General features: G+C 44.2%; 1 protein-coding gene across 1 annotated transcript in view; it reads right to left on the bottom strand.

The window, feature by feature from the left end:
- LOC135907322 (receptor-type tyrosine-protein phosphatase H-like) overlaps positions 1-18,480 on the bottom strand; it is a 109,268-nt gene extending 90,788 nt beyond the window's left edge. Inside the window, exons 1-5 of the mRNA XM_065439002.1 lie at positions 17,833-18,480; positions 4,983-5,307; positions 3,321-3,638; positions 675-1,007; positions 13-348 (exon numbers count right to left, since the gene is read on the bottom strand). Of these exons, the coding sequence (XP_065295074.1) occupies positions 13-348; positions 675-1,007; positions 3,321-3,638; positions 4,983-5,307; positions 17,833-17,928 (1,408 nt within the window). The 5' untranslated portion in view covers positions 17,929-18,480. The remainder of the gene's footprint in view (positions 1-12; positions 349-674; positions 1,008-3,320; positions 3,639-4,982; positions 5,308-17,832) is intronic.
- Between the last annotated feature and the right edge of the window lie 3,181 nt (positions 18,481-21,661).

Genomic DNA, 21,661 nt, shown 5'->3' with positions numbered 1-21,661 from the left:
TGGCGGACTCACCTTCTGCTAGCGTCTGGAAGCAATAAGCAGCCGGTTCCCCAAGGGAAACTTCCTCGCTTCCATTCGTGTACAAAGCTTCCACTGTCACTAATATCGCACTCCAAGGAGCCAAACTACTCGTGTTGAGCGCGGCTGTTTTCGTCCGCACTGTTGTTTGGCTGTCCTCTGTGCACACGGATGCATTCGAAGGACACTGATGCTTAGTCGTGACACACCACGTCACGTTGAATGAAGCGGGACGCAGTTCCTCGTAACCATCTTGCTCGAACGTCCACAGCACAGTAGCATTTCTGCTCGTGATGTCCCTGGCATTCAAATCTGTGATAATTCCAGGAGCTGCGGAAAAGGGGCATATCCTTCAGGTGACATTCTGCCGTATGTAAGTTTTGCTCGCTTTTTAACGTCCATAAAAAGATGGTGGCTTCATCAACCGGCACTGATCTTAGCTGAAGAAGACACCACTCCAACTATTATTGGCTTATTCGGGCTTATATTAAGGAAGCTGACACACACCGATATTCAAGCAAATTCTTTGTTCTTGGCTAAGAAAACATTTCATAAATACTTTGCGGCTAACTTTTTGCTTCAGTGTGTGCACTATCTCTGGCTTTGATCCTTTTGGGGTTTTATATGAACCACGTGTTTTAGTATAAATTACTTACCAGGTGACTCGAAGCAGTGAACTGTCTCTTCCGATTTTGTCACCATTCCGTTTGGATAGCGTCTTTTTGAAGCCACTCCAACAACCACCACACTCTTCGGCTTCAAACTAGGTATGTCGTAGCTGCTTCGATTCAATTCGATTTCCGATACGACACTGCTGCATTCGTTGAGGTAACGCTCCTTGTATTCCGGACAAATTGCATCTTTATTCACGCAGTAGCGAAGCTCGTAGTGGTCGTACGAAATGTTTAAAGATGCCTGCCGTGCCCACTGTACTTGTAAGCCATCCAGTCCATGTAGAGAAGCTGTTATGTTTTCGATGCGCTCAGGTTCTGAAAGAGGTGCGAATATTGCACAGTGCATTAGTTAAGCATTGGTATTCTGCAGACAGATTGATGCTTTTAAAATTAGCTTATGCACATGCGCTCTTACTCACACAGCAACCCATAAGATAGAGTGCTTCCTGAGAGGTCAGCGTTCAAGGCATGCAGCCCTCCTTATACTCCTTGGTGCGAGAACGAGGCACTTTTGCGGTAACTTGGATTTGTGAATGGGACCTACCAACAACTCTGCGCATTTTCTACATATAGATTAGTGCAACTTCCGCTGTTTATCGCAGCGTAGACATTTTTGGCCTTGATTACAACGCACGCAAGACCGTGCCTGGTGAGACGACGCCTAGGTGTGTGAAGGTGCGTACGCGTTCGCCGCTGCCAGCGGCGGACAAAGGGCCCGCCGCGCCGGCCAGTGGTTAGTTCGGCTCGTCGGGGTTCCGGCCCCTGTGGGCGCATGCACTCTTCCGTCGTCTCGATGTTCTGAGGCCTTCGGATCGTGCCACCCCTGTTCCTTTCTCTTTCTATTCATCACTGCTGGGGGGTGCGCGATGGCAGGCGCTCGCCGAAGGATAGGCCGTCGTTGCAGAGACTGGATTCTTTGTTCCCTCTTGTCTCTGTCTAGGTGAGCCGTTCGCGGCCACGGGCAAGCGGCTTGCGAGATTTTATAGAAATAAGACTCACATGTGGTCGTGCTCGTGACATTGTGTTGTACCTAACACACGATTAAGAAATAATCTTTGTTCCTTCCGGATAGCTTCGCCTAGGGTCTCCCTTGCTGCATCAGTGGTCTCACCTTCCCTTAGCTTGGATCGACTGGTGTCGGGCGCCTATCGACATGTCGGCACGCGGAGTAGGCTGGAGCAAACGTGGATGGGGTGCTCTGTACGAAAGGCGGCTGGTGGAGCCCGAACCAGCGGTGGTCTTTAGGTGCACGCGATGGGAGCGCGCGCGCCGTGAGCGTATAGTGTGTTTCCAGGAGTTTAGGAGTTACTCTTTTTTTTTACCTGGGTCACAGGCAGGTAGCTATGGCGACTTGTGTACGGTATTTTGGTCTCTTCGAGAGGCAGCATTATAGAACTATATAGTAGTAGTTCAAGTGGGGGAACTTTGGGGAAGTTGGTGCGACATGTTTGAAGAGGAAAAGAACCGCGACTTCAGACGGGGTGTGACGCAGCCGTCCCGTCCCGTGTGAAGTCGTGGTTCTTTTCCTTTTTAAATATAATATTAGCAAATGTGAACATGCAATAATACTAGGAGAAAAAAAAATTGTGGGAAACAAATGAATCTTTTAACATGTTTAAGACCTTCTGAGCATGAACATGGTTTTCAGGAGAAAATTCCTCAATATTTATTACTAGAAATGGCAGCCTGTGCTGTCATTTTTCAAAGAAACCATTATAGTTTGACACAACAAACCAGAACACGAGGTAACACAAGGCATCGCTTGTGGTGTTTCATCTGCCTTGTATCCTTGTTTATTGCGCTGCCGCTGCAGTATCCTAATAAATAGCTACCAACTCGTCCAACTTTCAGTATTTTACAACTCATTATCATGAAGTTATTGGTAAACCATTAGCGCAGCAATACTTCTTGAAATCTGAAGTTTTTCTTGTCCTGCATCAATGATCCAAGCCCGCGCATCTAAGTTTCTTTTCACCCCTCTAACTAAGCTTGCGCTATTCTGGACTAGCTTTTCTACCCATCGAGCGCGTTTTATAACTCTGGTTGGGCAACGCGTATAGTAAATAGTGCAGGGTTCCGACAGGACGAATTGTTTTGAGGCCATCGTAACGTCTAACTAAAGAAGCTATCTTCTATAAGCGCCCACATAATCACGCGGCAACGAAACTTCGTTAAATCGAAGCATAATTGGGCAGGTTCTCCAAAAGCGCAATTTCCTGTATACGGCAAAGTTTTAAGTAGGTATTAGTAAGGATATGCGTTTCAACAAACGCTCGCGTCAGTGCTTTCTCCCAATATTAAAAATGCTTTTTTAAATAATGGGTGTGAAACGATTTCCCCTTCAAGAATTCGTTGCCACCTAAGTAAGGCATTGTTGCTTTCATTGTCTAAATGAACTAAAACCTTAAATAAAACGGCTGTGACATGGCCAATGTTATTGAAAAAGCTCGAGAACATCGTGGTGAAAAGCAGGAATGTATTCTCAAGTTAAGATAAATGGAGGTCTTATGATATTAACGGTTTGCATACTTTTTTAACTACGACACGGTAGTGGGATACCCGGTGAGCAACAGCAAAAAAATTATGAAAGAAGACTTTTCTAGAAGTAGAAAGCTCCGCAAAGCTTACCTTCAGGCGGTATTTCAATACAACCAAACGACGAGTTCCCACGAACACCAAGAGGCGCCACTCGCAGCCTCAGGCTTGTAGCTGGGCTCAGCTCTTCTATGACAGCACTCGTATCCGTGACGTTCTGATCTGAAGTTAGGCGCCCATCCTCTAAGCAAGTCGTATCTGATGAACAATTGGTTTCTTCTGCGCACCATGTTACGTGAAATTGGCTCGCTCCGGGGCCGTAATGTTGATGAACGCTCCAGGATACGAACGCCATGGACGAATTCACAAAAGTGATGTTCAGGTCGCTGACAGATGCGATATCATTGCTGGCTGCAAAGAAAATGCATCACTTTATTGAAATAAATTTTGACGAAAGCGAGACATCGGTGACCTCACTGCTGCCTTACTGCCACTAGAGCGAACCTCATGGTAATGCGTACGTGCTGCAACTAATTAAACAAATACACAGTTGCCGCTCGGATCTATTTTTGATGTGACGCAAGGAAATTAGACATTGTAAACTTGAAACGTGATGTCTTCGTTGGATATGTGAATAAACCTCGCCCGAGTCGGAGACTTCGTGCTATTGTAAAATATAACTGCTCATAATGGATGGCGACACCAGAAACAGGCCAGTGCTGTTTACGTAAACAAGGCAAAGCTTATAGTACTAAAACGGCGAGATCGTTTCAAAGAGACCTTCGCCATAGGTTGCGTTGTGGTTTGAGACGCGTCTGATAAATGGGGCGCCTTTTCGTGTTTACCTTTTGAGTGAGCGGTCCTGGCTCAATAAATGTAATCTGAAAATCAGCACTGTGGTCCCTCGTGACAAATCATTTCCTTCAATATGCGCGCTAGAACTGAACAGTAACAGTGGCGCAAACCGCGTAAACTGTTCGCACGATGCATCAGACCATGCGCAGAATAATGTTATTAATAAGAAATCGAAGCTTATAAACCATCGAAACCCGTTAGACAAACAAGAATGCACACTAGCGAAAATGGATGTATTCATTCCATCAAATAAAAGACAAGTAGTTGATATATTACTTACGAAGGTATGTCTATGCATGAAAAAGAAAGAACAACTGTGCTTGAAATATTTCACGCTTCTTTATTCAAGCTAATATGTCATAGGTCCCGACTTGTACTGGCATTTATCACCGTATCGATAGTTTTCGTAGAGTTAAAAAAATTTTAGCTCGACCTGCCTACTAAGTTCGAACGGCCCGCGCTTTGTTTTTACACTGTAAAGCTTCTGCTTGTGTTGGAAACTAGACATTGAACATTTAGGAACTGGGTATTCTCGCAGTAAGCACTACGAAGCTTAGGACAGAGCCATTCATCGTATCATGCGAATTGATTGATTGCTGCATCTTAGAAATCAAACAGCACCAGGCAGACGAGCGACAATCGGGCTTGCACCACGTGCCTTTGCGTGTATGCATGTAACACTGGAAGCGTAACAAAACGTTAGGTTGTGAGTCAGCGCCTTTGTGGTTTGCGTCTTTGTCACTCGACCACTTCTCGCTGTTTGCTTTCAAATATGTTAAACTACTCTCTCGCCCAGCTTGGAACTTCAAGGTAATATTTATGCGGTGCTTAATAAAACGACAACAGTAAACACCTAAAACGATACCGCTCGCGCCAGTTTGTCAGAAGTGCTTAACTCACCATCGTAAATGCTGCAGTTCTTTTTTCCGCAGTTGGAAATATGGCATATGGACGCCTGGCCAGAAGAAATTTCATTGTCGATCTCAATTTCAATTTTTCCGTCCTGATCGACTGGCGTAGTATCGCAGGTAACATTACTAAGTGTGGCATTTTCACATGTGATACCAAGATCTTGTTCATCGTCGAGGACTGGATAGCAGATGCAGCTGCTGTCTTTCGCTGGAATAGAGGGTAGGGGCTTTGCCCTGTGTAGGATGATATTGGATCCATTCCTTGTTACGTTGAGCTCTGGAAGCTCAGGGCATGTGTCAGACGACTGTGCAATCTACAAATAGAAATAAGCAGAAAGCAGTAAAATTTTAAGCCACTTTTATGAAGGTCTTATTGTTGTTGTATTTTGAGTTTATTGCGCTTGCATATCCGGTTCGCATCTCTAGTTTGCGTCATAAACGTGATCCCCGTGTTCGCAATTTTTTACGAGCTCTGTGTGATAGTCCTGAATGTATATTGCTAGCTTGAGCGTGCTATCACGCCGATTGCAATTTCAGTGACGATCAACCCACGGAACAGTAGGAGAAATGTTTTTAAATACCGCTTCTTGTGCCCATAACCTCTACTGACGCAGAGCGAGAAAGAATGTGTGCATAATTTTTGCCGCGCAGCGGAACCGGAGCTGCTAGAATGTCCTGCTACATGGCGGTGCTATAAATACCGGGCGCGACTGAAACTTCTCGGAATTTGACTGTTGCGGTCACGAAGCTGCGAATAATCCGCTTCGTGGGCAAACCATACGAAAGGCGTTCAAAATAATGTAGACGGCCGTTCATAAGAAGCCTATATATATATGACACTTTTCCTCGCCTTGGATGTAGTTACAAGGGGACCAACTTCAATGCATATTAGGGCAAATGGTATTAAGTGCAAGCGCGAATAGCTAAGACGTGAAAGACAAAGGCGACGTTGGAATTTGGGTAATTATAATATGAATGGCCAGTCACCCACTGTTAGTCCAGGAAACAGTCTTCAGCACAGTTTAAGCGTGTGAGAATTGTGAATTAAATAACCCCAAAACTACATTGCAACAACAAAATGTCTCGGAAACATAGCGACCTTACTATGAGTAACTCGGGAAACAGTTTAGTTTTTTGTCACATGAATTCGTCGGATTTAACATTCCGAAACTGCACAGGGAGCTATGAGGAACGCCGTAACGGAAGGCCTTGGTATAATTTTGACCACCGAGGGGAAACGCGGTGGGGTGGAGTGGGAGGGAGTTCTTGTCCACGACCATTTTCGCATTGCACGCTGTCGAAATATGGCCGCTGTAGACGAGTGTCGAACACCCTACTTCATTCTCTGCAGCGGAAAACCACAGCTACTTATTCATCATGGAGGGTATGTTATTATGAATTTACGATGAAGCACGTAAGTTTAATACCGTTGCTAAGTGCGCCTTGTATGTATAAGAAGATACACATCAATCAAGAAGAAAGCACATTTTTTTGAGGCTCTTTGAGTTGTGCTCACTAAGCACGTGTGATGAGCGAGCGAAGAGGGACCATGATATCATAGCAGATAAAAAACCTTTTAAACGTAACTAAATATCGCCGAATGCTTTCCAATTTTCTGCGTATTACCGTACATTATTTCACGCCTGCTGATTTATCATCTTTTTAGGCCCAGTACAACCACGCCTTAGGTATACCCGCCTTTACCTGCCTTTCAATTTACCACCCACATTTGAAAGACAAACAAGACCACGTCTATACACACGCCATGCGTTCTCTAGTAATATCACGTGGGATACGGTGCGCTGTGTTTTCCTCCTCTGCGTGAGATTTGGAGACGGGTATTCGCTCTTCACTTTTATTTCGTGTTCCATTATTTCAAGGTCTCTTTAACGGGACGGAAAAGCCTTGGGCATCAGAAATTCCACGCATTGTGACCATACCGAATGTGTTCTGCGTCGCACGACGTACAGAGAAAATGCCTCGGTCGGGTGTCGAGTTATGGTGGCCGTGGTGGTATGCGCGGTACGCATGCCCCAGCTGCGCGAAGCTCGTTTAAAAAGCAGTGGTTGCGATGCCTTTGAGCCGAGCGGTGCGCAAGCCTGCCATGCCCGCATGTGCGCCTAATTGTCATGTCTGGCCTTTCGGTGTGCGTAACACTTCAAATAAAGAGATGTTAAAGCTTTCGGTCTGACGCTTTCCAAACAGGTACGCTATTCGCAAACCCGCATTGAAATTGGATTCAATATTCACTCAGCTTCCGCTATCTTGTTTGTGTCCAAGCAAATGTCTCACTTACGGCATTCGCTTGATAATTAGAAAACTATGTGAAACTGCCCGAGCAATTCGAACAAAGCAGAATTTCACATAAATCTGGAGGCCTAAAGCGCTCAAGATTGGTCAGGGAAGGGAAACTTTGAGCTGCAGAAAGCGTTTCGACAAGGGAAACCTCTCTTCGTCCTGAAGAAAACAAGTCTTTTTTGTTTTTGAAACGTTGCTTTCATTCGGAGACATTCCTTGTACGACCGCTGTTTAAGAGCTTTCACAAACATTTACACGTGGGAGATATTACGCTAGAAGCATAGAGCACTGTTGATGAATACACAAACTCTATTCCCCTTTCATAAAGCATATCGCCATTGAAAGGGGACGACACGAAAAGTTGGCACGAGAATGTATGCGTAAGCGTACTTGTCTCCTTATTGTCTGCAGACCTCTTGTTGAGGGTGGGCAATAGTGGTAGGAAATTGTAACTAAGAGCGCATACTTTAGCGCTATTAGGCTTGCAGCACGCCTAAGGCCGCTCTTTATTGCCCGTGTAAGTTGAATTGCGCAGTTAGGGCAGAGGATGGCGATACTTATGCTTGTTGGATGATGTAGGTTCGGCAATAACTCTAAGTAGATCATGGCGCAGTCACAGGCGCTGATGGAGAGGGAGCGGTAGTACCCAGTTCGCATTTAAAGACTCGGCTCAGGGTTGTGGGTCGGGAGCCAAACAGCCAGCTGAGGCGCCTGGAGAAGGACAGCAGGCAGAAAAGCGGACAGCCCTATTTATTTTACACCATGTCCAGGCACCAACTACCTGTTCGCTATACCGACTGCCTGCCCCGCGTCCGGCTCTAAGAGCCTCACTTGGTCGTCTTTCCCAGAAGGCCAGGGCTTATAGCCGCAACACTTTAGAAAACTATCTTGGTGGTAGAATATATTGGGCACGCCTGAAGGGAATCCTATGTAGCTGGACCAAGATAGGGCGTTTAATGTGACCTCTTGAATTTTCTTCATGAAATTTTTGTGGTATGAGGCTGTCAAAATACGAACGTTTCTTTTACGTTGCAGTGAAGAAGGAGACGAGTTAGTAACGTACTAATATTCTACATGCCTCCATCCAATATTTCAGTTGCTACGAGTGTCTAATGCTCATGAAGTATTTCTCCCAAGAGATGATTTCAGTGTACACTACAGTTTTCTACAAGGAGTTACCTTTCATCAGCACAAAATTAGGCCTACAACATCATTGTTTCTGCGACTACCCAGTGGTATGACTCTGTGGGAATGCAATAATTATCTTGGCCGGCGATGTGGTAACAAGAGCTGTTATAATAAAACTCCCCTGGTAGCGGTCTTTGGCAGTCGTTGAGGCACACAGATAATCGCTACTTTGTATCACGACCATGCGGTTCGTCACCAAAACCCACAGACGGTTTTGAAAAAGAAAAGAAAATGAACTCCCGAAGTCAAAAACCACCGAAACGAAAAACTTCGACGTCATATTCTCTGTAGCTAGGTCTGCGCCTTATGTACATTTTATAGGGGTTGCAATGTAGAAATAAAAATTAAGCCTTCGTAGCTTTAACAGCCAAAGATATACAGACAGTAGTGATAGTCTGCCATGTAGCAATAACTCACTGATGACCATCATACGGAAGGAGCCACGCACATGTCAGTGAAAGCTGGTAGAATGATACAGCCTCAGGGCCGTATAACGTAAAACTATTCCAATGTGTTTTTATTCGTATCTCCTGACGTCAAATTTGCGTAAACGCCAACGCAAGCATTGGGCGGTCACCCGCGGAGTTGTCTGAACAAGCAAATCAAATGCTCGCCTAGTTCATAGGAGGTCACTTTTGTTTGCTTGAAAAACGATTATCATTGCCTGCACTGAGCGGCTTGTCTTATCTAATTGGCTCACAAGAGGCGAGGAACATGCTCAAATGGAGAGGGATTCGATCGGGCCGAGCCACTGCACTGAATATCGATAACCGGATGAAGAGGGTCGTGCCGGCGTCTGCGATTGGTCCGCTTTCTCTTAGCTTGCGTTGGCCGGTCGAAAATTCGGGTGGCATGCAACGGAGGCTTAAAAATGACGCTAAACAGGATCATCAGCTAAGAATGAAAATCCTCAGTTATGGTGAAGTGGGTGCAGCCCGAAAACTTTCGACCAATAGCCGAGGGCTAACGGAAAAAAGGCGCCGGATCAGAAATAACTATTTTTGTTTTGTTCGGTCGAATTACGCATAATCAACGTGTACACGTCATATCAGATGGACAGCTATCGTGGCATTCGTGACGTCGCGTTACAGACAGGGCCGCTATTTTGTAGCGATGCCTTATGTCTTCTTCTATGCTATTCTTATCATCCACCACACACGGCCACCTGATCGCGTTGATAATGTGGGCAGACCGTCGCTCTGACCAGTGGCCAAGCGCGAAAAGCCTGAAAAAGCATAGAATCGGAAAAGGCATCGCTACAAAATACCGGCCCAGGTGAAGTGGGGGTGGTCGAAAAAAAGTTTTTGACCAATCGCGGTGGGCTGATTAGTGGATTGGAACAGAAAAGTTCGACATATTTTTACGTTATAGCGCCCTCATTATGTTATCACCATGTGCATGTCACTTGACTGAAGCATGTAGAGCTGTGCGTTCTGCGCTTTTTTTTTACTTATTGCGCACACGAACAACCACCATGTGAGAACTTGTCCGCGTAAGACTGTTAGCAATCTAGAATGAATAGAAATGTAATTGAACGTACTACATCGGCGAGCTGTCAACAGGGACACAAGGTCACTAACCCTGCGGCAGGATTTCCTAGGCGCGAAACGGGAGTCGGCAGAACAAACGGAAGGAATGGCTGTTACTGCTGAGATACGCGGTAGGTGGTCGTAAACCCAACGTGAGCGTAGACGCTGTGGGATGTTATGAGCTCACAGCAACGCCATAAGCCCTGCGAAACGCGCCTAGGTGCGAGCATACAAAACAACCTGGGTCATTCTCAGCAGAAGAGTATAGGCTTGGGCTGGTTGGTAATACATGGTTACACTGGAAGCATAGCGCGGGAAGGACGATCGACAAAGACGAAACAGGACAATCATTAATCAACAAAGACGAGACACGGGAAGCGCTTGTTCTGTTTCGTCTTTGTCGACTGTCCTTCGTGCGCTATGCTTCTAGTCATTCTCTACATCACACACGCTCCGCCTATATACCTGTTTTCATATTGGTGCCATGACGCGGTCACGTATTTATTCTCAATTTATCTTTATAAATTATTGTAATGGGTCGAACTTTGTTGTGCACCTACAAGGAAATGGGCTTTCGGCGCTCATTTTAACCCAATATTTCTACATGAAATCATTCACTCCACACTTCTAACCACAAACGCCCAATTTCGCAAACTTGTGCGATGTTAAGAAGCGGACGCCGCTGCCTCGTAGGCTTCGAAACATTGCGGAACCAAATGCACACCACTATCCTTGCTTCACACGCCGTGGCAATTTACACCACCGGTGCATTGTCCCTTGTATAATTTTTTTAATCGTGCAAAAGAAATATTACAAAATTTCCACTGCACCCTATGCGTTCAAAGATTACCCGGTCTCTCTGTTGCGCGTAGCGCTTAGCGTGAAATGCGAGCTCAAGCTGAAGAATTTTGTGACATGGCCCCATCATGTAAATCCACGTCTGTGACACCGCCGAAGCTACGGCATGGTGTTGTCAAGTGTTAGAGGTGGTGGCCGGTCGCAATAGTACTCGGAAGGAAGGGAAAAAAACGAATGCTTGTTCGCTCAGCCCCACGTGGGCTTGTTAAAAAAATATAAGGCGGTCAAAATTTATGCGGACCCTCTACTACAACGCCTCAATTATCTCCTTCGCTGCTTTGGGGATTAACCCTCACCAATAATACCATAAATTAAAAGGTTAGTCCTGAAACAACGAATGTGTCTCAAACTAATATTTCCATTCCCGCTTGTGCACCCCCAATATATGCAGACATTCTTTCAAGTGGAGCTATTCGAGGAGGACTAGCACTCTTACGCCCACACTCAGAAATGCATCTTAATTTGATGCCCTTGCTTCATTTGACTGAAACGACGCCTGTCGTCAACGCACCAAAATAAACGCAATGAGCGCATTCGACGCCTTCTAACCAGGCGTCATTTATATGAAGTCAAACATGCGCTTCAAATTATGTGGCATTTCTGAATACGGAGGTTATAGTGTCGGTAGATGTCCTTTTATTCTGTTTAAGTACTACCTAGTTCAAGAATTAACACTTGCTTTCTTTTTATTATGGGAATAACGATGCTAAAAAGAACAGCTGTATTATGGAACTGGTGGCATTTTCATTACTATATTATTTCTGATTAGAAATAAGTAATACATGGCGGTCACTATGTGCAAACAAGACAACCTAAATTACTCCACTTGGTCATGTCCAATAAGTGTTCAGTTGGAAGCTGAAATCTGGTGAGCAAACGAGGCCTTCTAAGACTGGCGATAAAATCCGACACCAAAAGCATCGGATTTTATCAGATGCTAATGGCGTGGTCTGCAATACAACCTTCAAGTAAATCCTGCGATTCTACGTGGCAAAACCACGATCTTATTATGAGACACGCCATAATTGGGGACTCCGGAATTATTTTGCCCACATGGGTTTTTTTGACGTGCATACAATGCAAGGTACATGGACATCTTTGCATTTCCTGTGACCTCATGCTCAGGAATGCAAGTTCTCAGTAACTAGGCAACCACGGTGGGTGCAATCCAACGTTGCGTTTAATAAGATATGTACAGTTATATATCAACGAACGTTTAAATGCCAAAAATAAAAACTTGAACCTTTTCATATGATCAGTCTGAGCGGTAGAAATGCATTATCCTAATGTGTACTTGGATATATTGCTTTTGCACTTCAGAAAGATATCTTAAAAAGAAGAAAAACAGAACTGGGCCTATTCGCTACCTTGCGACACAACTTTTATAGGGAAAAGTGGCTGAAATAATTTTCAAGCTTTACTTGCATATACCGTGTGAACAAAAAAATGATGAAATGTCAGAAAATTGGGCAATTCCCATAGAAGCTGTGATATCCACAATAACGAGCCTCAAAAACAATGTAATCGCATTTATCGATCGTTCATTCACATGGAGTAGAATGCGAGAGACAAGTGCTCCTGCTACAGGCCACTTATTTCTCCTTTATCGGGCTAAGTCATTCAGCCTCCCACACACGATGTTTGTCGATAAAGTACATTCTTTGCACGTATATCTTGCGAAATGCTTTATGTTCACAAACAATACCCGTGATACGCACCCCACAATGCGCAGCATGTCGGAATTAGGACAGCGTTATAAAAAGCATAAATATGAAACTGTAGGTGACGTCCGTGCCAGAGGAAATTAGTTTTGATGCCTCATCATCAGATAATTCACTGCAGTTAGCGTATCATTTAACGAATAAGTCCACTTTGGGCTGGTTTGAGACACCATGAGTGAATTCAGCGTTTCTGCATTCACTTTACAGAAAATTAGAATCACATCAAACCAGATACAACTCGCCTTTTTGTACACCTATCTAGGAGTAGTCTAGACAGATGCGTGGCAACTTCACGCACTGAACCTAACGTTCTGATTTTGTAATGCAATTGGTGACCGAAGGTGGTCCTGAATGTTGTTTTGCGCTTCTGTGGATCACTCCGGATAATGCTGCAACGCTAGCACAGCTAGGATGCCGGAAACCTGTGCATTTCTATATCCGCCACAGATAATTGACATTTCTTTAGCGTTACTGTTGCCTTTACGGAGAAGTGCGATGCTTTCTCACGGTACCATTGAGAAATAGGCCCCATAATTGTGCTCAGTGTAAGTTTACCAAACATATTTCCTCCAATCATATTAGTGGTAACGACGATAAGTATAGCAGCTCCTCTTCGTGAAGTTTGCCATGTTACCAACTAATGATATGGAACATGGTTCGATGCTGAAGATAAACGGTGAGCTTTGCTTTGCTTTAGCGGGAAAGATAAAATGGTGTATTTAAGCTTTTCAAGTATACTTGGTAACCTTATCAGTGTCATAAACACGAATAATAATGAACGACACAGAGAGATGATTTCATTAAGCTTAAATTCATTTTTTCGCCATTGTGTTTCTTTTTTCTATGTCTATCAAAACCCAGCGTGTTAATAATAAGCGGACTATATTACCGTTTCTCCTTTTCAATAATTCATTTACTAAATTAGATTAAGACAATCTCAGTGTAGCTTACATAAATTCCAGTAAACCATGTACGAATGACGGACAAATAAGTTCGTATGCACTTGCGTTAGTGCAAGGCAAGAGCAAGGCTCATTGTTTTGCACAGGGCCATAGAATAGATAGCGAGGGCAACAATTGGGGCGTATGAACATTGTACCATATAAAAGTTGTTATTGCACGGGTATACAACCATGCGCTATGGTGCTACTGAAGAGTCCCCTGATAGCCATACGGGCATGGGGCCATACATAAGATAAGAGCTCGTCTCTGCTTCAGGATTCTGAAATAACAGCTCAACACATTATGGTTACAAAAGATAAAGCTCATTCCTTTGAAAATTTTCCGCTTAACTTTCGAACAAGTCACACCTAGGATTACGCTAAAAGGGCACTGTAGCGCGAAACTAAACCTCTTAAGCATTGCTCATATTTTTACATTGTTTATGCGATGCGTGTTGATGATTATCTGAACCATTAAAGCCGTAAGGGCTCTCGCCAGAATATTTTATAGTTGGTAATCCAAGACAGTATACCGGTAAAATAAGGCCTAAGTGATGAAGCGAAACATTCGCACGTAGAGATTACTTCGAAACAATTTTTGAAAAAGAATTTTTTAAACCTTTTCGTAATTTTTTTTTTATTCTTCGTACTCGGCGAACGTCTATAGCACATACTTCTTTTGGAATTGGTGTTTTGTACTATTTCTTCTGCCAACTTTCTAACGCCAGTTTTCCTCACCCACGTGCATCATAGGAGACCAAAAATCTGCGTGTGGTTAAGCGGCCTGCATTTCCCTCTCTCTGTCTGTGTATATAATGCTGTGAAGTCCCGCGAAATTAATCTAGAGACACAGATGCTTGTAGGCCCAAAAAAGTCGTATTCACAGCTCGAGGATTCATAATCTAGAGCTGTCGCAGTCAAGTTTTACGCAAGCAAGGAATACGCAGCGTCACCCCGTCAAGTTCTGCATATTCTAAGCCGTTCTACAGGAACCAGTCTGCGTTAAGGTGGGTTGAAGCCCTGCATGTCGAACGAATACAACGCCACTATATCCTAGAAAAGCTGGGAAGCCTCTTTTCAATTGGGACTCAGTTTGTAGATAGGCACTCCATTTTTATAATTCTGCCACCAAGCACCGCTAGTAAATGTCCTATTTTTGTCTTTGGCATCATAAAGGAGCAAAAAGGGTGCGCCAAACTGAAACATCATCGCATTTCTAAAGGAAATTTTAACCGAGCAGGGTGTTTGAACCAGCGTAGATGCTACGTTTTTTGTGGTATACATGACTTAAACATCCAGACGCGACGTGCTTGCCCAAGGCGTTCGACACATCCACTCGCCGCAACATCCGGCTTCATTTCGAAACTTCGCTGCGACAGAAAAGTTCCCGCTTACACGATCGACGCTTCGCTTCCTGGCTGAACGGAAGCGACGCAACTGACTCACATACATGCATTTTCTCTTCTGCGCGGAACAAGTCGTTGGCCTTGGTTTCGCGGAGCCGTCGCAAGCGAGTCTTGCAAGAAACACTTGGAAAACGCACAAGTACACATATCGCAAAGATTGTTTTTACCCGCGGTGGGTGGTACATGCTTTATAACAACGGTAGTGATGCAACTCGACACACATATACGCACAAAAAAAAACGTTCATGCACGCACACGAATAAATCCATGCAAAATGCCGAACACCCAAATACGGGCACGCACACACACATTTGCAAACAGACGAGCATTCACAATGCCAAGGCTAGGAACTAGAGTGCTTCTTTATTTTTCTTTAAATGTGCAAACGTATCGAAAACAATACATGCGCAATGAGAAAGACGCTAGCGTAGCCTGGAGACATTTGCACTCGATGCATGTTTATAGTCTCTTCAATGGCCTATATTTGCGCTTCTAATACGCTCAAATATATCTTAAGTTTATTTTGCAAACATCACAACGCGAGGGGTAACGCAGAATACGTTTTTGCAGACTATTGAATAAGAATACAATGCGCAGAATATATTCGTGGTGTCAGTCCTAGCCCATTGTACCGCCAAGGTACCGCAATAAATTTCCGTGGGCCAATGCTAAAGATATTGTCGCAGTTGTGGACAGACAAAATGTGCCGTTAGAGAAAATATCAGTTCATCTGCTCTCTTCTGATCAATAATCGCACCGGAAATGAATAACGCCTAGGCAATCAGATTCTGCATATGATGACGATATCAGTTCAATGCGCCCATCTTTAGCTATGCGTCATGCTCGTAAGCGTGGTTTCTCTAGCAACTCGCTCTTCTGGTTCATTTTGCGTTACTTTATATAGTGGTTAAGGAATATGTTATTTGACGGTGCTTACGCCGACTAAAATTTTGCATCGTACTGCGCTTTGGACCTTTAACGACAAAGTAAGTATATTTAGGGTTCTTTCTCGGAGAGCCAGCGTTCGTTCGTTTTCATCTTGAATGGTCTGCTGTGAAATTCATCTTCTACTTAGTTCTCTGGGATGAGGCTGTAGTGGATATTCAGTAACGTAGGCAATATTACAAAAAAAAGGTCCACAGATATTCCTTAGACAAATAATAAAAAGAAAATTGGGAAAGCATGTAAAGCTGTCCCTGCTCATAGTAAAAGCATCGATGAGATCATGGAAAAATAAACAAAGTAGCAGATGGCGGAATAAGTTAAAATAGCAATAAAAGCCGTCATGATAACAAGCTACAGAAAATGTAACACTAGTAACGCAGAGATACCAGGAAAAAAGAAAGATTATACAACTACAGCGCGTCATAATCGAGTAGCACGCCAAAGCAGTAAAGGCTAGTATTTTCGTTCAACTGACCTAATTTTTCGGTAACACGAGAAAGAGTATTGCAATGTAAACTGTACATAAAACAAAAAACAGACACTTTTGTCACGCAACACTGTAAACTAAAGCGCTGTTTATTTGTTCTCAAAGAAAGTGTTTCGTGGAAACATTCTGGCATTCCTACGTTTGAATATATGGTAGACGACATAATATTTTTTTCTGTATGAATGTGCATGTAGTCAATTAAAACGTAAAAAATAATCATGTGCCGGATGTGCTTACTTGATTTTTTTGAAAAGTTTCATTATGTTATGAACACAAAAAAATTATAAAGTCGGCAACCATGCGCACTACTGTATTCAAGCAGAAAGTGCAAGTTTCTCTGAAATCATTAAACCACAATGAGTGTGTTTCAATGTAAGCCATTAGTGTGTGTTTTTATGATATGCACTGATTTTTGCCGGACATAGAGCTAAGGGGTTGACACATATCATCGGGGCGTTCTTACAGTTAAAGGTAAGCAGTCGTTTGCGTTAACCAAAATTAACCACGAAACGCAGTTGTGCTCTTGCAGCATAGGAGCACGAAGAATTCACGACGACAGCAAAGATAATTGCGATTAGGGATTGCTTAATCTTTGCCTCACCTGACCTATCTCAATTGGTGGAAGCATTACTCATCCCTGTATATTGTTTGACTCATAAATGTAGTACTAAAATAAATGAATGCCGGATTTTTTACCACTTTATTGCATGCACCCTTGTCCGAGAACGTGATCATTTTAGAATAATATTGTGTTGAAAATTAAGCACCACAGTTAATATGAACAATAATTGAACCTTGCAAAAGAATAGTAATGATAACACAACTGCTGACTAGTTCATAGCTGTCACTACATCTTCACGTACTTCGATGTTGACTAAAAGCGATGTTGCCAGGATGCAAAAGGTCAACGCTTCAATGGGTCAAGATAATAATGGAACGCTCGGACAACTCACGCATTGCGCTTCATACGTCACATTCATTTCCTTCACTGAAACATTCTAGTTCAGTTTGTCATGATACACATCCCATTTACAGTTTCAGGGTAGATATTGTCTGCCATGAAAAATTCGGTCCTTCGGAGGCAGTTACTGGCGCTGTTTCCATAAATCAAGTGCTATCGCAGACACAAATTTGCCATCACCATGTAAGTTCTCTTTTCAGGTACTTGTACCGAGATTTAGACCATCAGTAATCCAGAACCTTTGTACACTGGATCTTTACAACTATTTCAACGGAATGAATCTGTAATGAAAAGGGCATATTATCCCACGTAGAACGCTATAGGTAAGTTTTACAAGAAACGACGATAACTGCATGCCCACAAAGTCTTCTACAAAGTCTACATATATGCGAGAATGGTCAAACATGCAGGAGCTGCTCAACTTCAAAGAGCGCTTCATCGAACTGTGTTATAGAATAACAATGGAAAGGCGCAAATATAGTAACAGTCGTTCAAGTACCACTCACCGCTAGCGCAGAGCACCAGAGAAACGCATACAATCCCGTCCATGCCAGCGACGCTACGGGCAACGTCCTCCTCCGCGTTGGAATACGCCCCATCATGAGCAAAAACACCGGAGAGCCGGGAACGCGGACGTCATTTTGCGGTGACGCGCACAGCTGCTGCGATCCCGAAATCCGAGAGCATTACGTCCTCTCGCGCGGCAGACGTCGTCGAACGCCGGTGCCTGCTCGATGTCGCCTGCTATGCACCGCTGCTGCTACAGCAAAAATCTGCAAACCACAATGCGCCGCTGGGGAGATCGTTTCGCACGACGACGGACCTTTGGAACCGTTTGCTGCCTTCCGATAAGCGTATCTCTCGTTCGTTTTTCTTTTATCTCATTTGCTCTTTTCGCTCCATCCCCCTTCTGTGCGGCGTATCAGCTTCCTCCGTAGAACGCCGCCCTTCGTGGCGCTAGGGCTGTAGAGGGAGGAGGGGAAGGGAGGAAAAAAAGCTTGTCGTATCGTCTGCAACAGAGGACTGGCAGGAGTGCGTGCAGCAGGCCAATATCGCTGCAGATCGAAGCGCCACCTTGACTCTGCGATCGCGACTACACTGCGCTCAGTTTGCAAGGAAACAAAATGACGCGCTCGGCGTTGTTCGAACGTGTCGCGTTGCGGCTCTTTGCAAACGGCTCAATTATTCACTTCCTCGCACTCCGGGTCGCGTTGCATGATCTGGCGCGCCAGGCGCAGCGTCACAGCGCGCAGTGGTCGGACAAACACGCGCGAGCGTGGAAGTGAGAGAGAACAAAGAAGGGAGGCGAGCGGAAGTTCGATTAGACGCCACTTCCGCTGGCCACAAGGGTCGGTTTGTTCCAGAGACTTCTGCGGCAGACCGATGCTTCCGCCCTTCCGCCCCGTGTACGTCGCTTCCGGTTTCGGGGCAACACGTCGGTCCTTTTGTTCCTGCTTATCGAAGCTTTGAAGGACGTCTGGCACAGAAATATTTCGGGTCAAACTCGGCCATAGCGTTTGAGTTGTGCGCCATGTTATGCGTCTATTCTAGACCTCATTAGTTGAAGCGCAGCCGTAAGCAACATAGTGTGTTCGAGCCTCTTAGTTATAAAGGGTATTCATGTGCATTTTTATTGCTTCTTCAACACCCAATTTAGCCCATGATACATAAAGCAACCTATGGAAAAATATCTAAAATGGTGCTTTCCTTTGATATTCTAATCATTATCATGTTCCCTGAGTGCCATTGGACAAAGCAGAGCACGAAACGCCGCGGATTTATGACGTGCGAAAACATGCCACAACATGGGTTTGCAATACACAGCGAAGCGTCGAGAAAGAACTTATTTAATGCCTTTATGGTAGCGGTGCATATAACCACAACAGGGGCGTTGTTTTTACGGCGGGGCGGCAGTTTACCATATTGCTGCAACGTGTCAATGTTTGGCGTCCTGTTCCACTCAACGAACAAATTGAGCAATTCTTTAAAGAGGAGTAGGCATTTCGTGGCAGTGTTGTCATAAGTGGCACATCAACTATGTTCACTCTTTGCAGCAAATGTTTTGCAAATTCCTTCTTAAGATGTCATCCCGAATACTCATGTGCGTCCTAAGACTCAGCACGCAGACATTATGTGTTGGTTACTAATGTGTAGTAATATTTAGGCCAAAAATACGCATTTAGAAGCCGCGAACGAGTCAGAAAACAAAGGCTCAACGTCTTCTGCAGGCTGATTCCTTCCATACCCAATGTTTTGCGAGAATCAGGAGCTGTTACGTTTAGGCGGGAAAACTTCATTCTACTCACTGTAGGAATAATAATCTTGATTAAGAAAATCAAAATTGTTAAGAAAATGGCCGAAGACCAATAATAATAAAGAAAGACGAAATACAACATCAAGTCGGTGGCGTACTCGTAAGTCGGTGGCGATGGCGTATCAAGTGGCATACCCCCGCCCCCCCCCTCCCCACCCACGCCACCACTCCTCACACATTCTTAAAGTGCCACCAGATCAATTTTAAGATTTGACAGCTGTTCATCGGTCAGTATTATGCTGCCTTTTTCGCTCCTTTTAGACGGCGGTGGTTATCGGCACCTCTAGTAATGTGAAGGACAGGTTTCTCATAGATTCCGCACCCGCGCGATTTCGAGATGCGTTCAGTTGTCACCATCTATTCAACCGTCAGGTGCATAGCTGTTGCTTTTGTTAGTTCAAGCTTCTTTGTTTAGGCTGATCCTGGGACCAGGAGAGGGATGCGGCTGTTACTCAGCTGGTCTGTACTCCCATAGAACGAGTTGCGGCCGGAGAAAACGCCAATTACGTTTAACTTTTCCCTTTGCTTCATTATTTTCTTGAGTTACGGCTCGCCGTGACGCTGGCAGATGCCCGGAACCATATACACGTGATAGGGGTTAGATAAGGTGGAAAATAAAATAATGTGAAAGAGCGTCCATCATGAAACCCTGCAATAACCCTTAAACCCATAAGCAAGATGACTGTCGCCCGTTACCTCGTCTGTTTTTCCCTAACTGTATAGCACTTTTCGTGCAAAATTGGCAACACGAAACAAAAATCGCAAGGAGTTGAGAAATTAATCGATATACTAAGGGAGAGAGCCAAGGCAACAACCAAACTGCAAGCAAAAGCGAATAATAAAAAAGTTAAGTGTTTTTTATGCGACTATTTATGGATCAACATCTTTTTATTGAAAAAGGAAGTAGAGAAAACGCCGCCGGAAGTGGAGAACAATTACTTGTTTTGAATGACGCTTCTACAGTTATCGGTCGAACCGCCTCACGTAGCCACTTCTCTGCTGTGCTTATGTGGGTGTTTTTCTAACCTTTCGCGGTGAGCGCAGTACGTCTAGAATCGCAGAGTCCTGCGCTCTACGTGGTTGTATGTGACTGGCGGCCGCACAGCGTTACGCAATTCGCGGAACTGTCAAAACTGATCAACAAGGCGAAAATAACTGATATTCGAAACTATAACATGAGAAACACTCAAGAAGCTGTAAAAAATGAACGCAGCCTTAAATCAGTAAAAAAGAAACCTGGCATAGGACAAACCATGATGTATGCACTAAAAGATAAAAAGGGGGATATCATCAGCAATCTCGGAGATACAGTAAAAACAGCTGAAAAATTCTAAGCTGACCTGCCTACAGTACCAAGAGGAGACACGATACCTCACTTAGAAACAGTAATGAACAGGATACAGAAACTCCTATTTGACAGAAACCACATTTGAAACCCACAGAAACCCAGAAACCTACATTTGACAGCTTCTCCAGAGTATAAACACCTGGCATTACCCTGGCATAGCGAATCTTGTTACACAAAAATGCTTGAGGTCTGCCTCACCAAATTACTCTGCCGCATTCCCTCGCTAAATTTCTATTTATACAGGTCGGGTTTGGTTCCCTCTCGCCTTTGTTCTTTTTGTGAGGAGGAGGAGACGATACAGCACTTTCTTCTATCTTGCCGCCGCTTTGCTGCGTTAAGAAAAAGATTGTTGGAGATACGTTTTCGAAGAATTGGCCTGGACTTGACAGAACCTGCAATTCTTTCGTTTGGGGCGTCCACTTTGGGATTCAGCCACAGGGATGCATGCTTCGCTGTCTAAATATTCCTTACAGAATCTAAACGAATGCCATGCTAAATTCCATTTTTTATTACTTTTAAATTAATTATTTCTCATTCAACAGCACCTTCCTGATTTTATTTTAGCCGGCAATTCAATCCCATTCAATGCTATTCGCATATATATTAGGAAATTTATGCTCTATATTATTTTGGAATTATCCACCCATTTCTTGGCCAATCCCCCATCGTGGGT

Source organism: Dermacentor albipictus, chromosome 10 (assembly GCF_038994185.2).
Source record: "Dermacentor albipictus isolate Rhodes 1998 colony chromosome 10, USDA_Dalb.pri_finalv2, whole genome shotgun sequence".
NCBI classification, from domain to species: domain Eukaryota; kingdom Metazoa; phylum Arthropoda; class Arachnida; order Ixodida; family Ixodidae; genus Dermacentor; species Dermacentor albipictus.
Note: the sequence above shows the minus strand (reverse complement) of the source record. Positions and strands in the feature narration are given on the sequence as shown.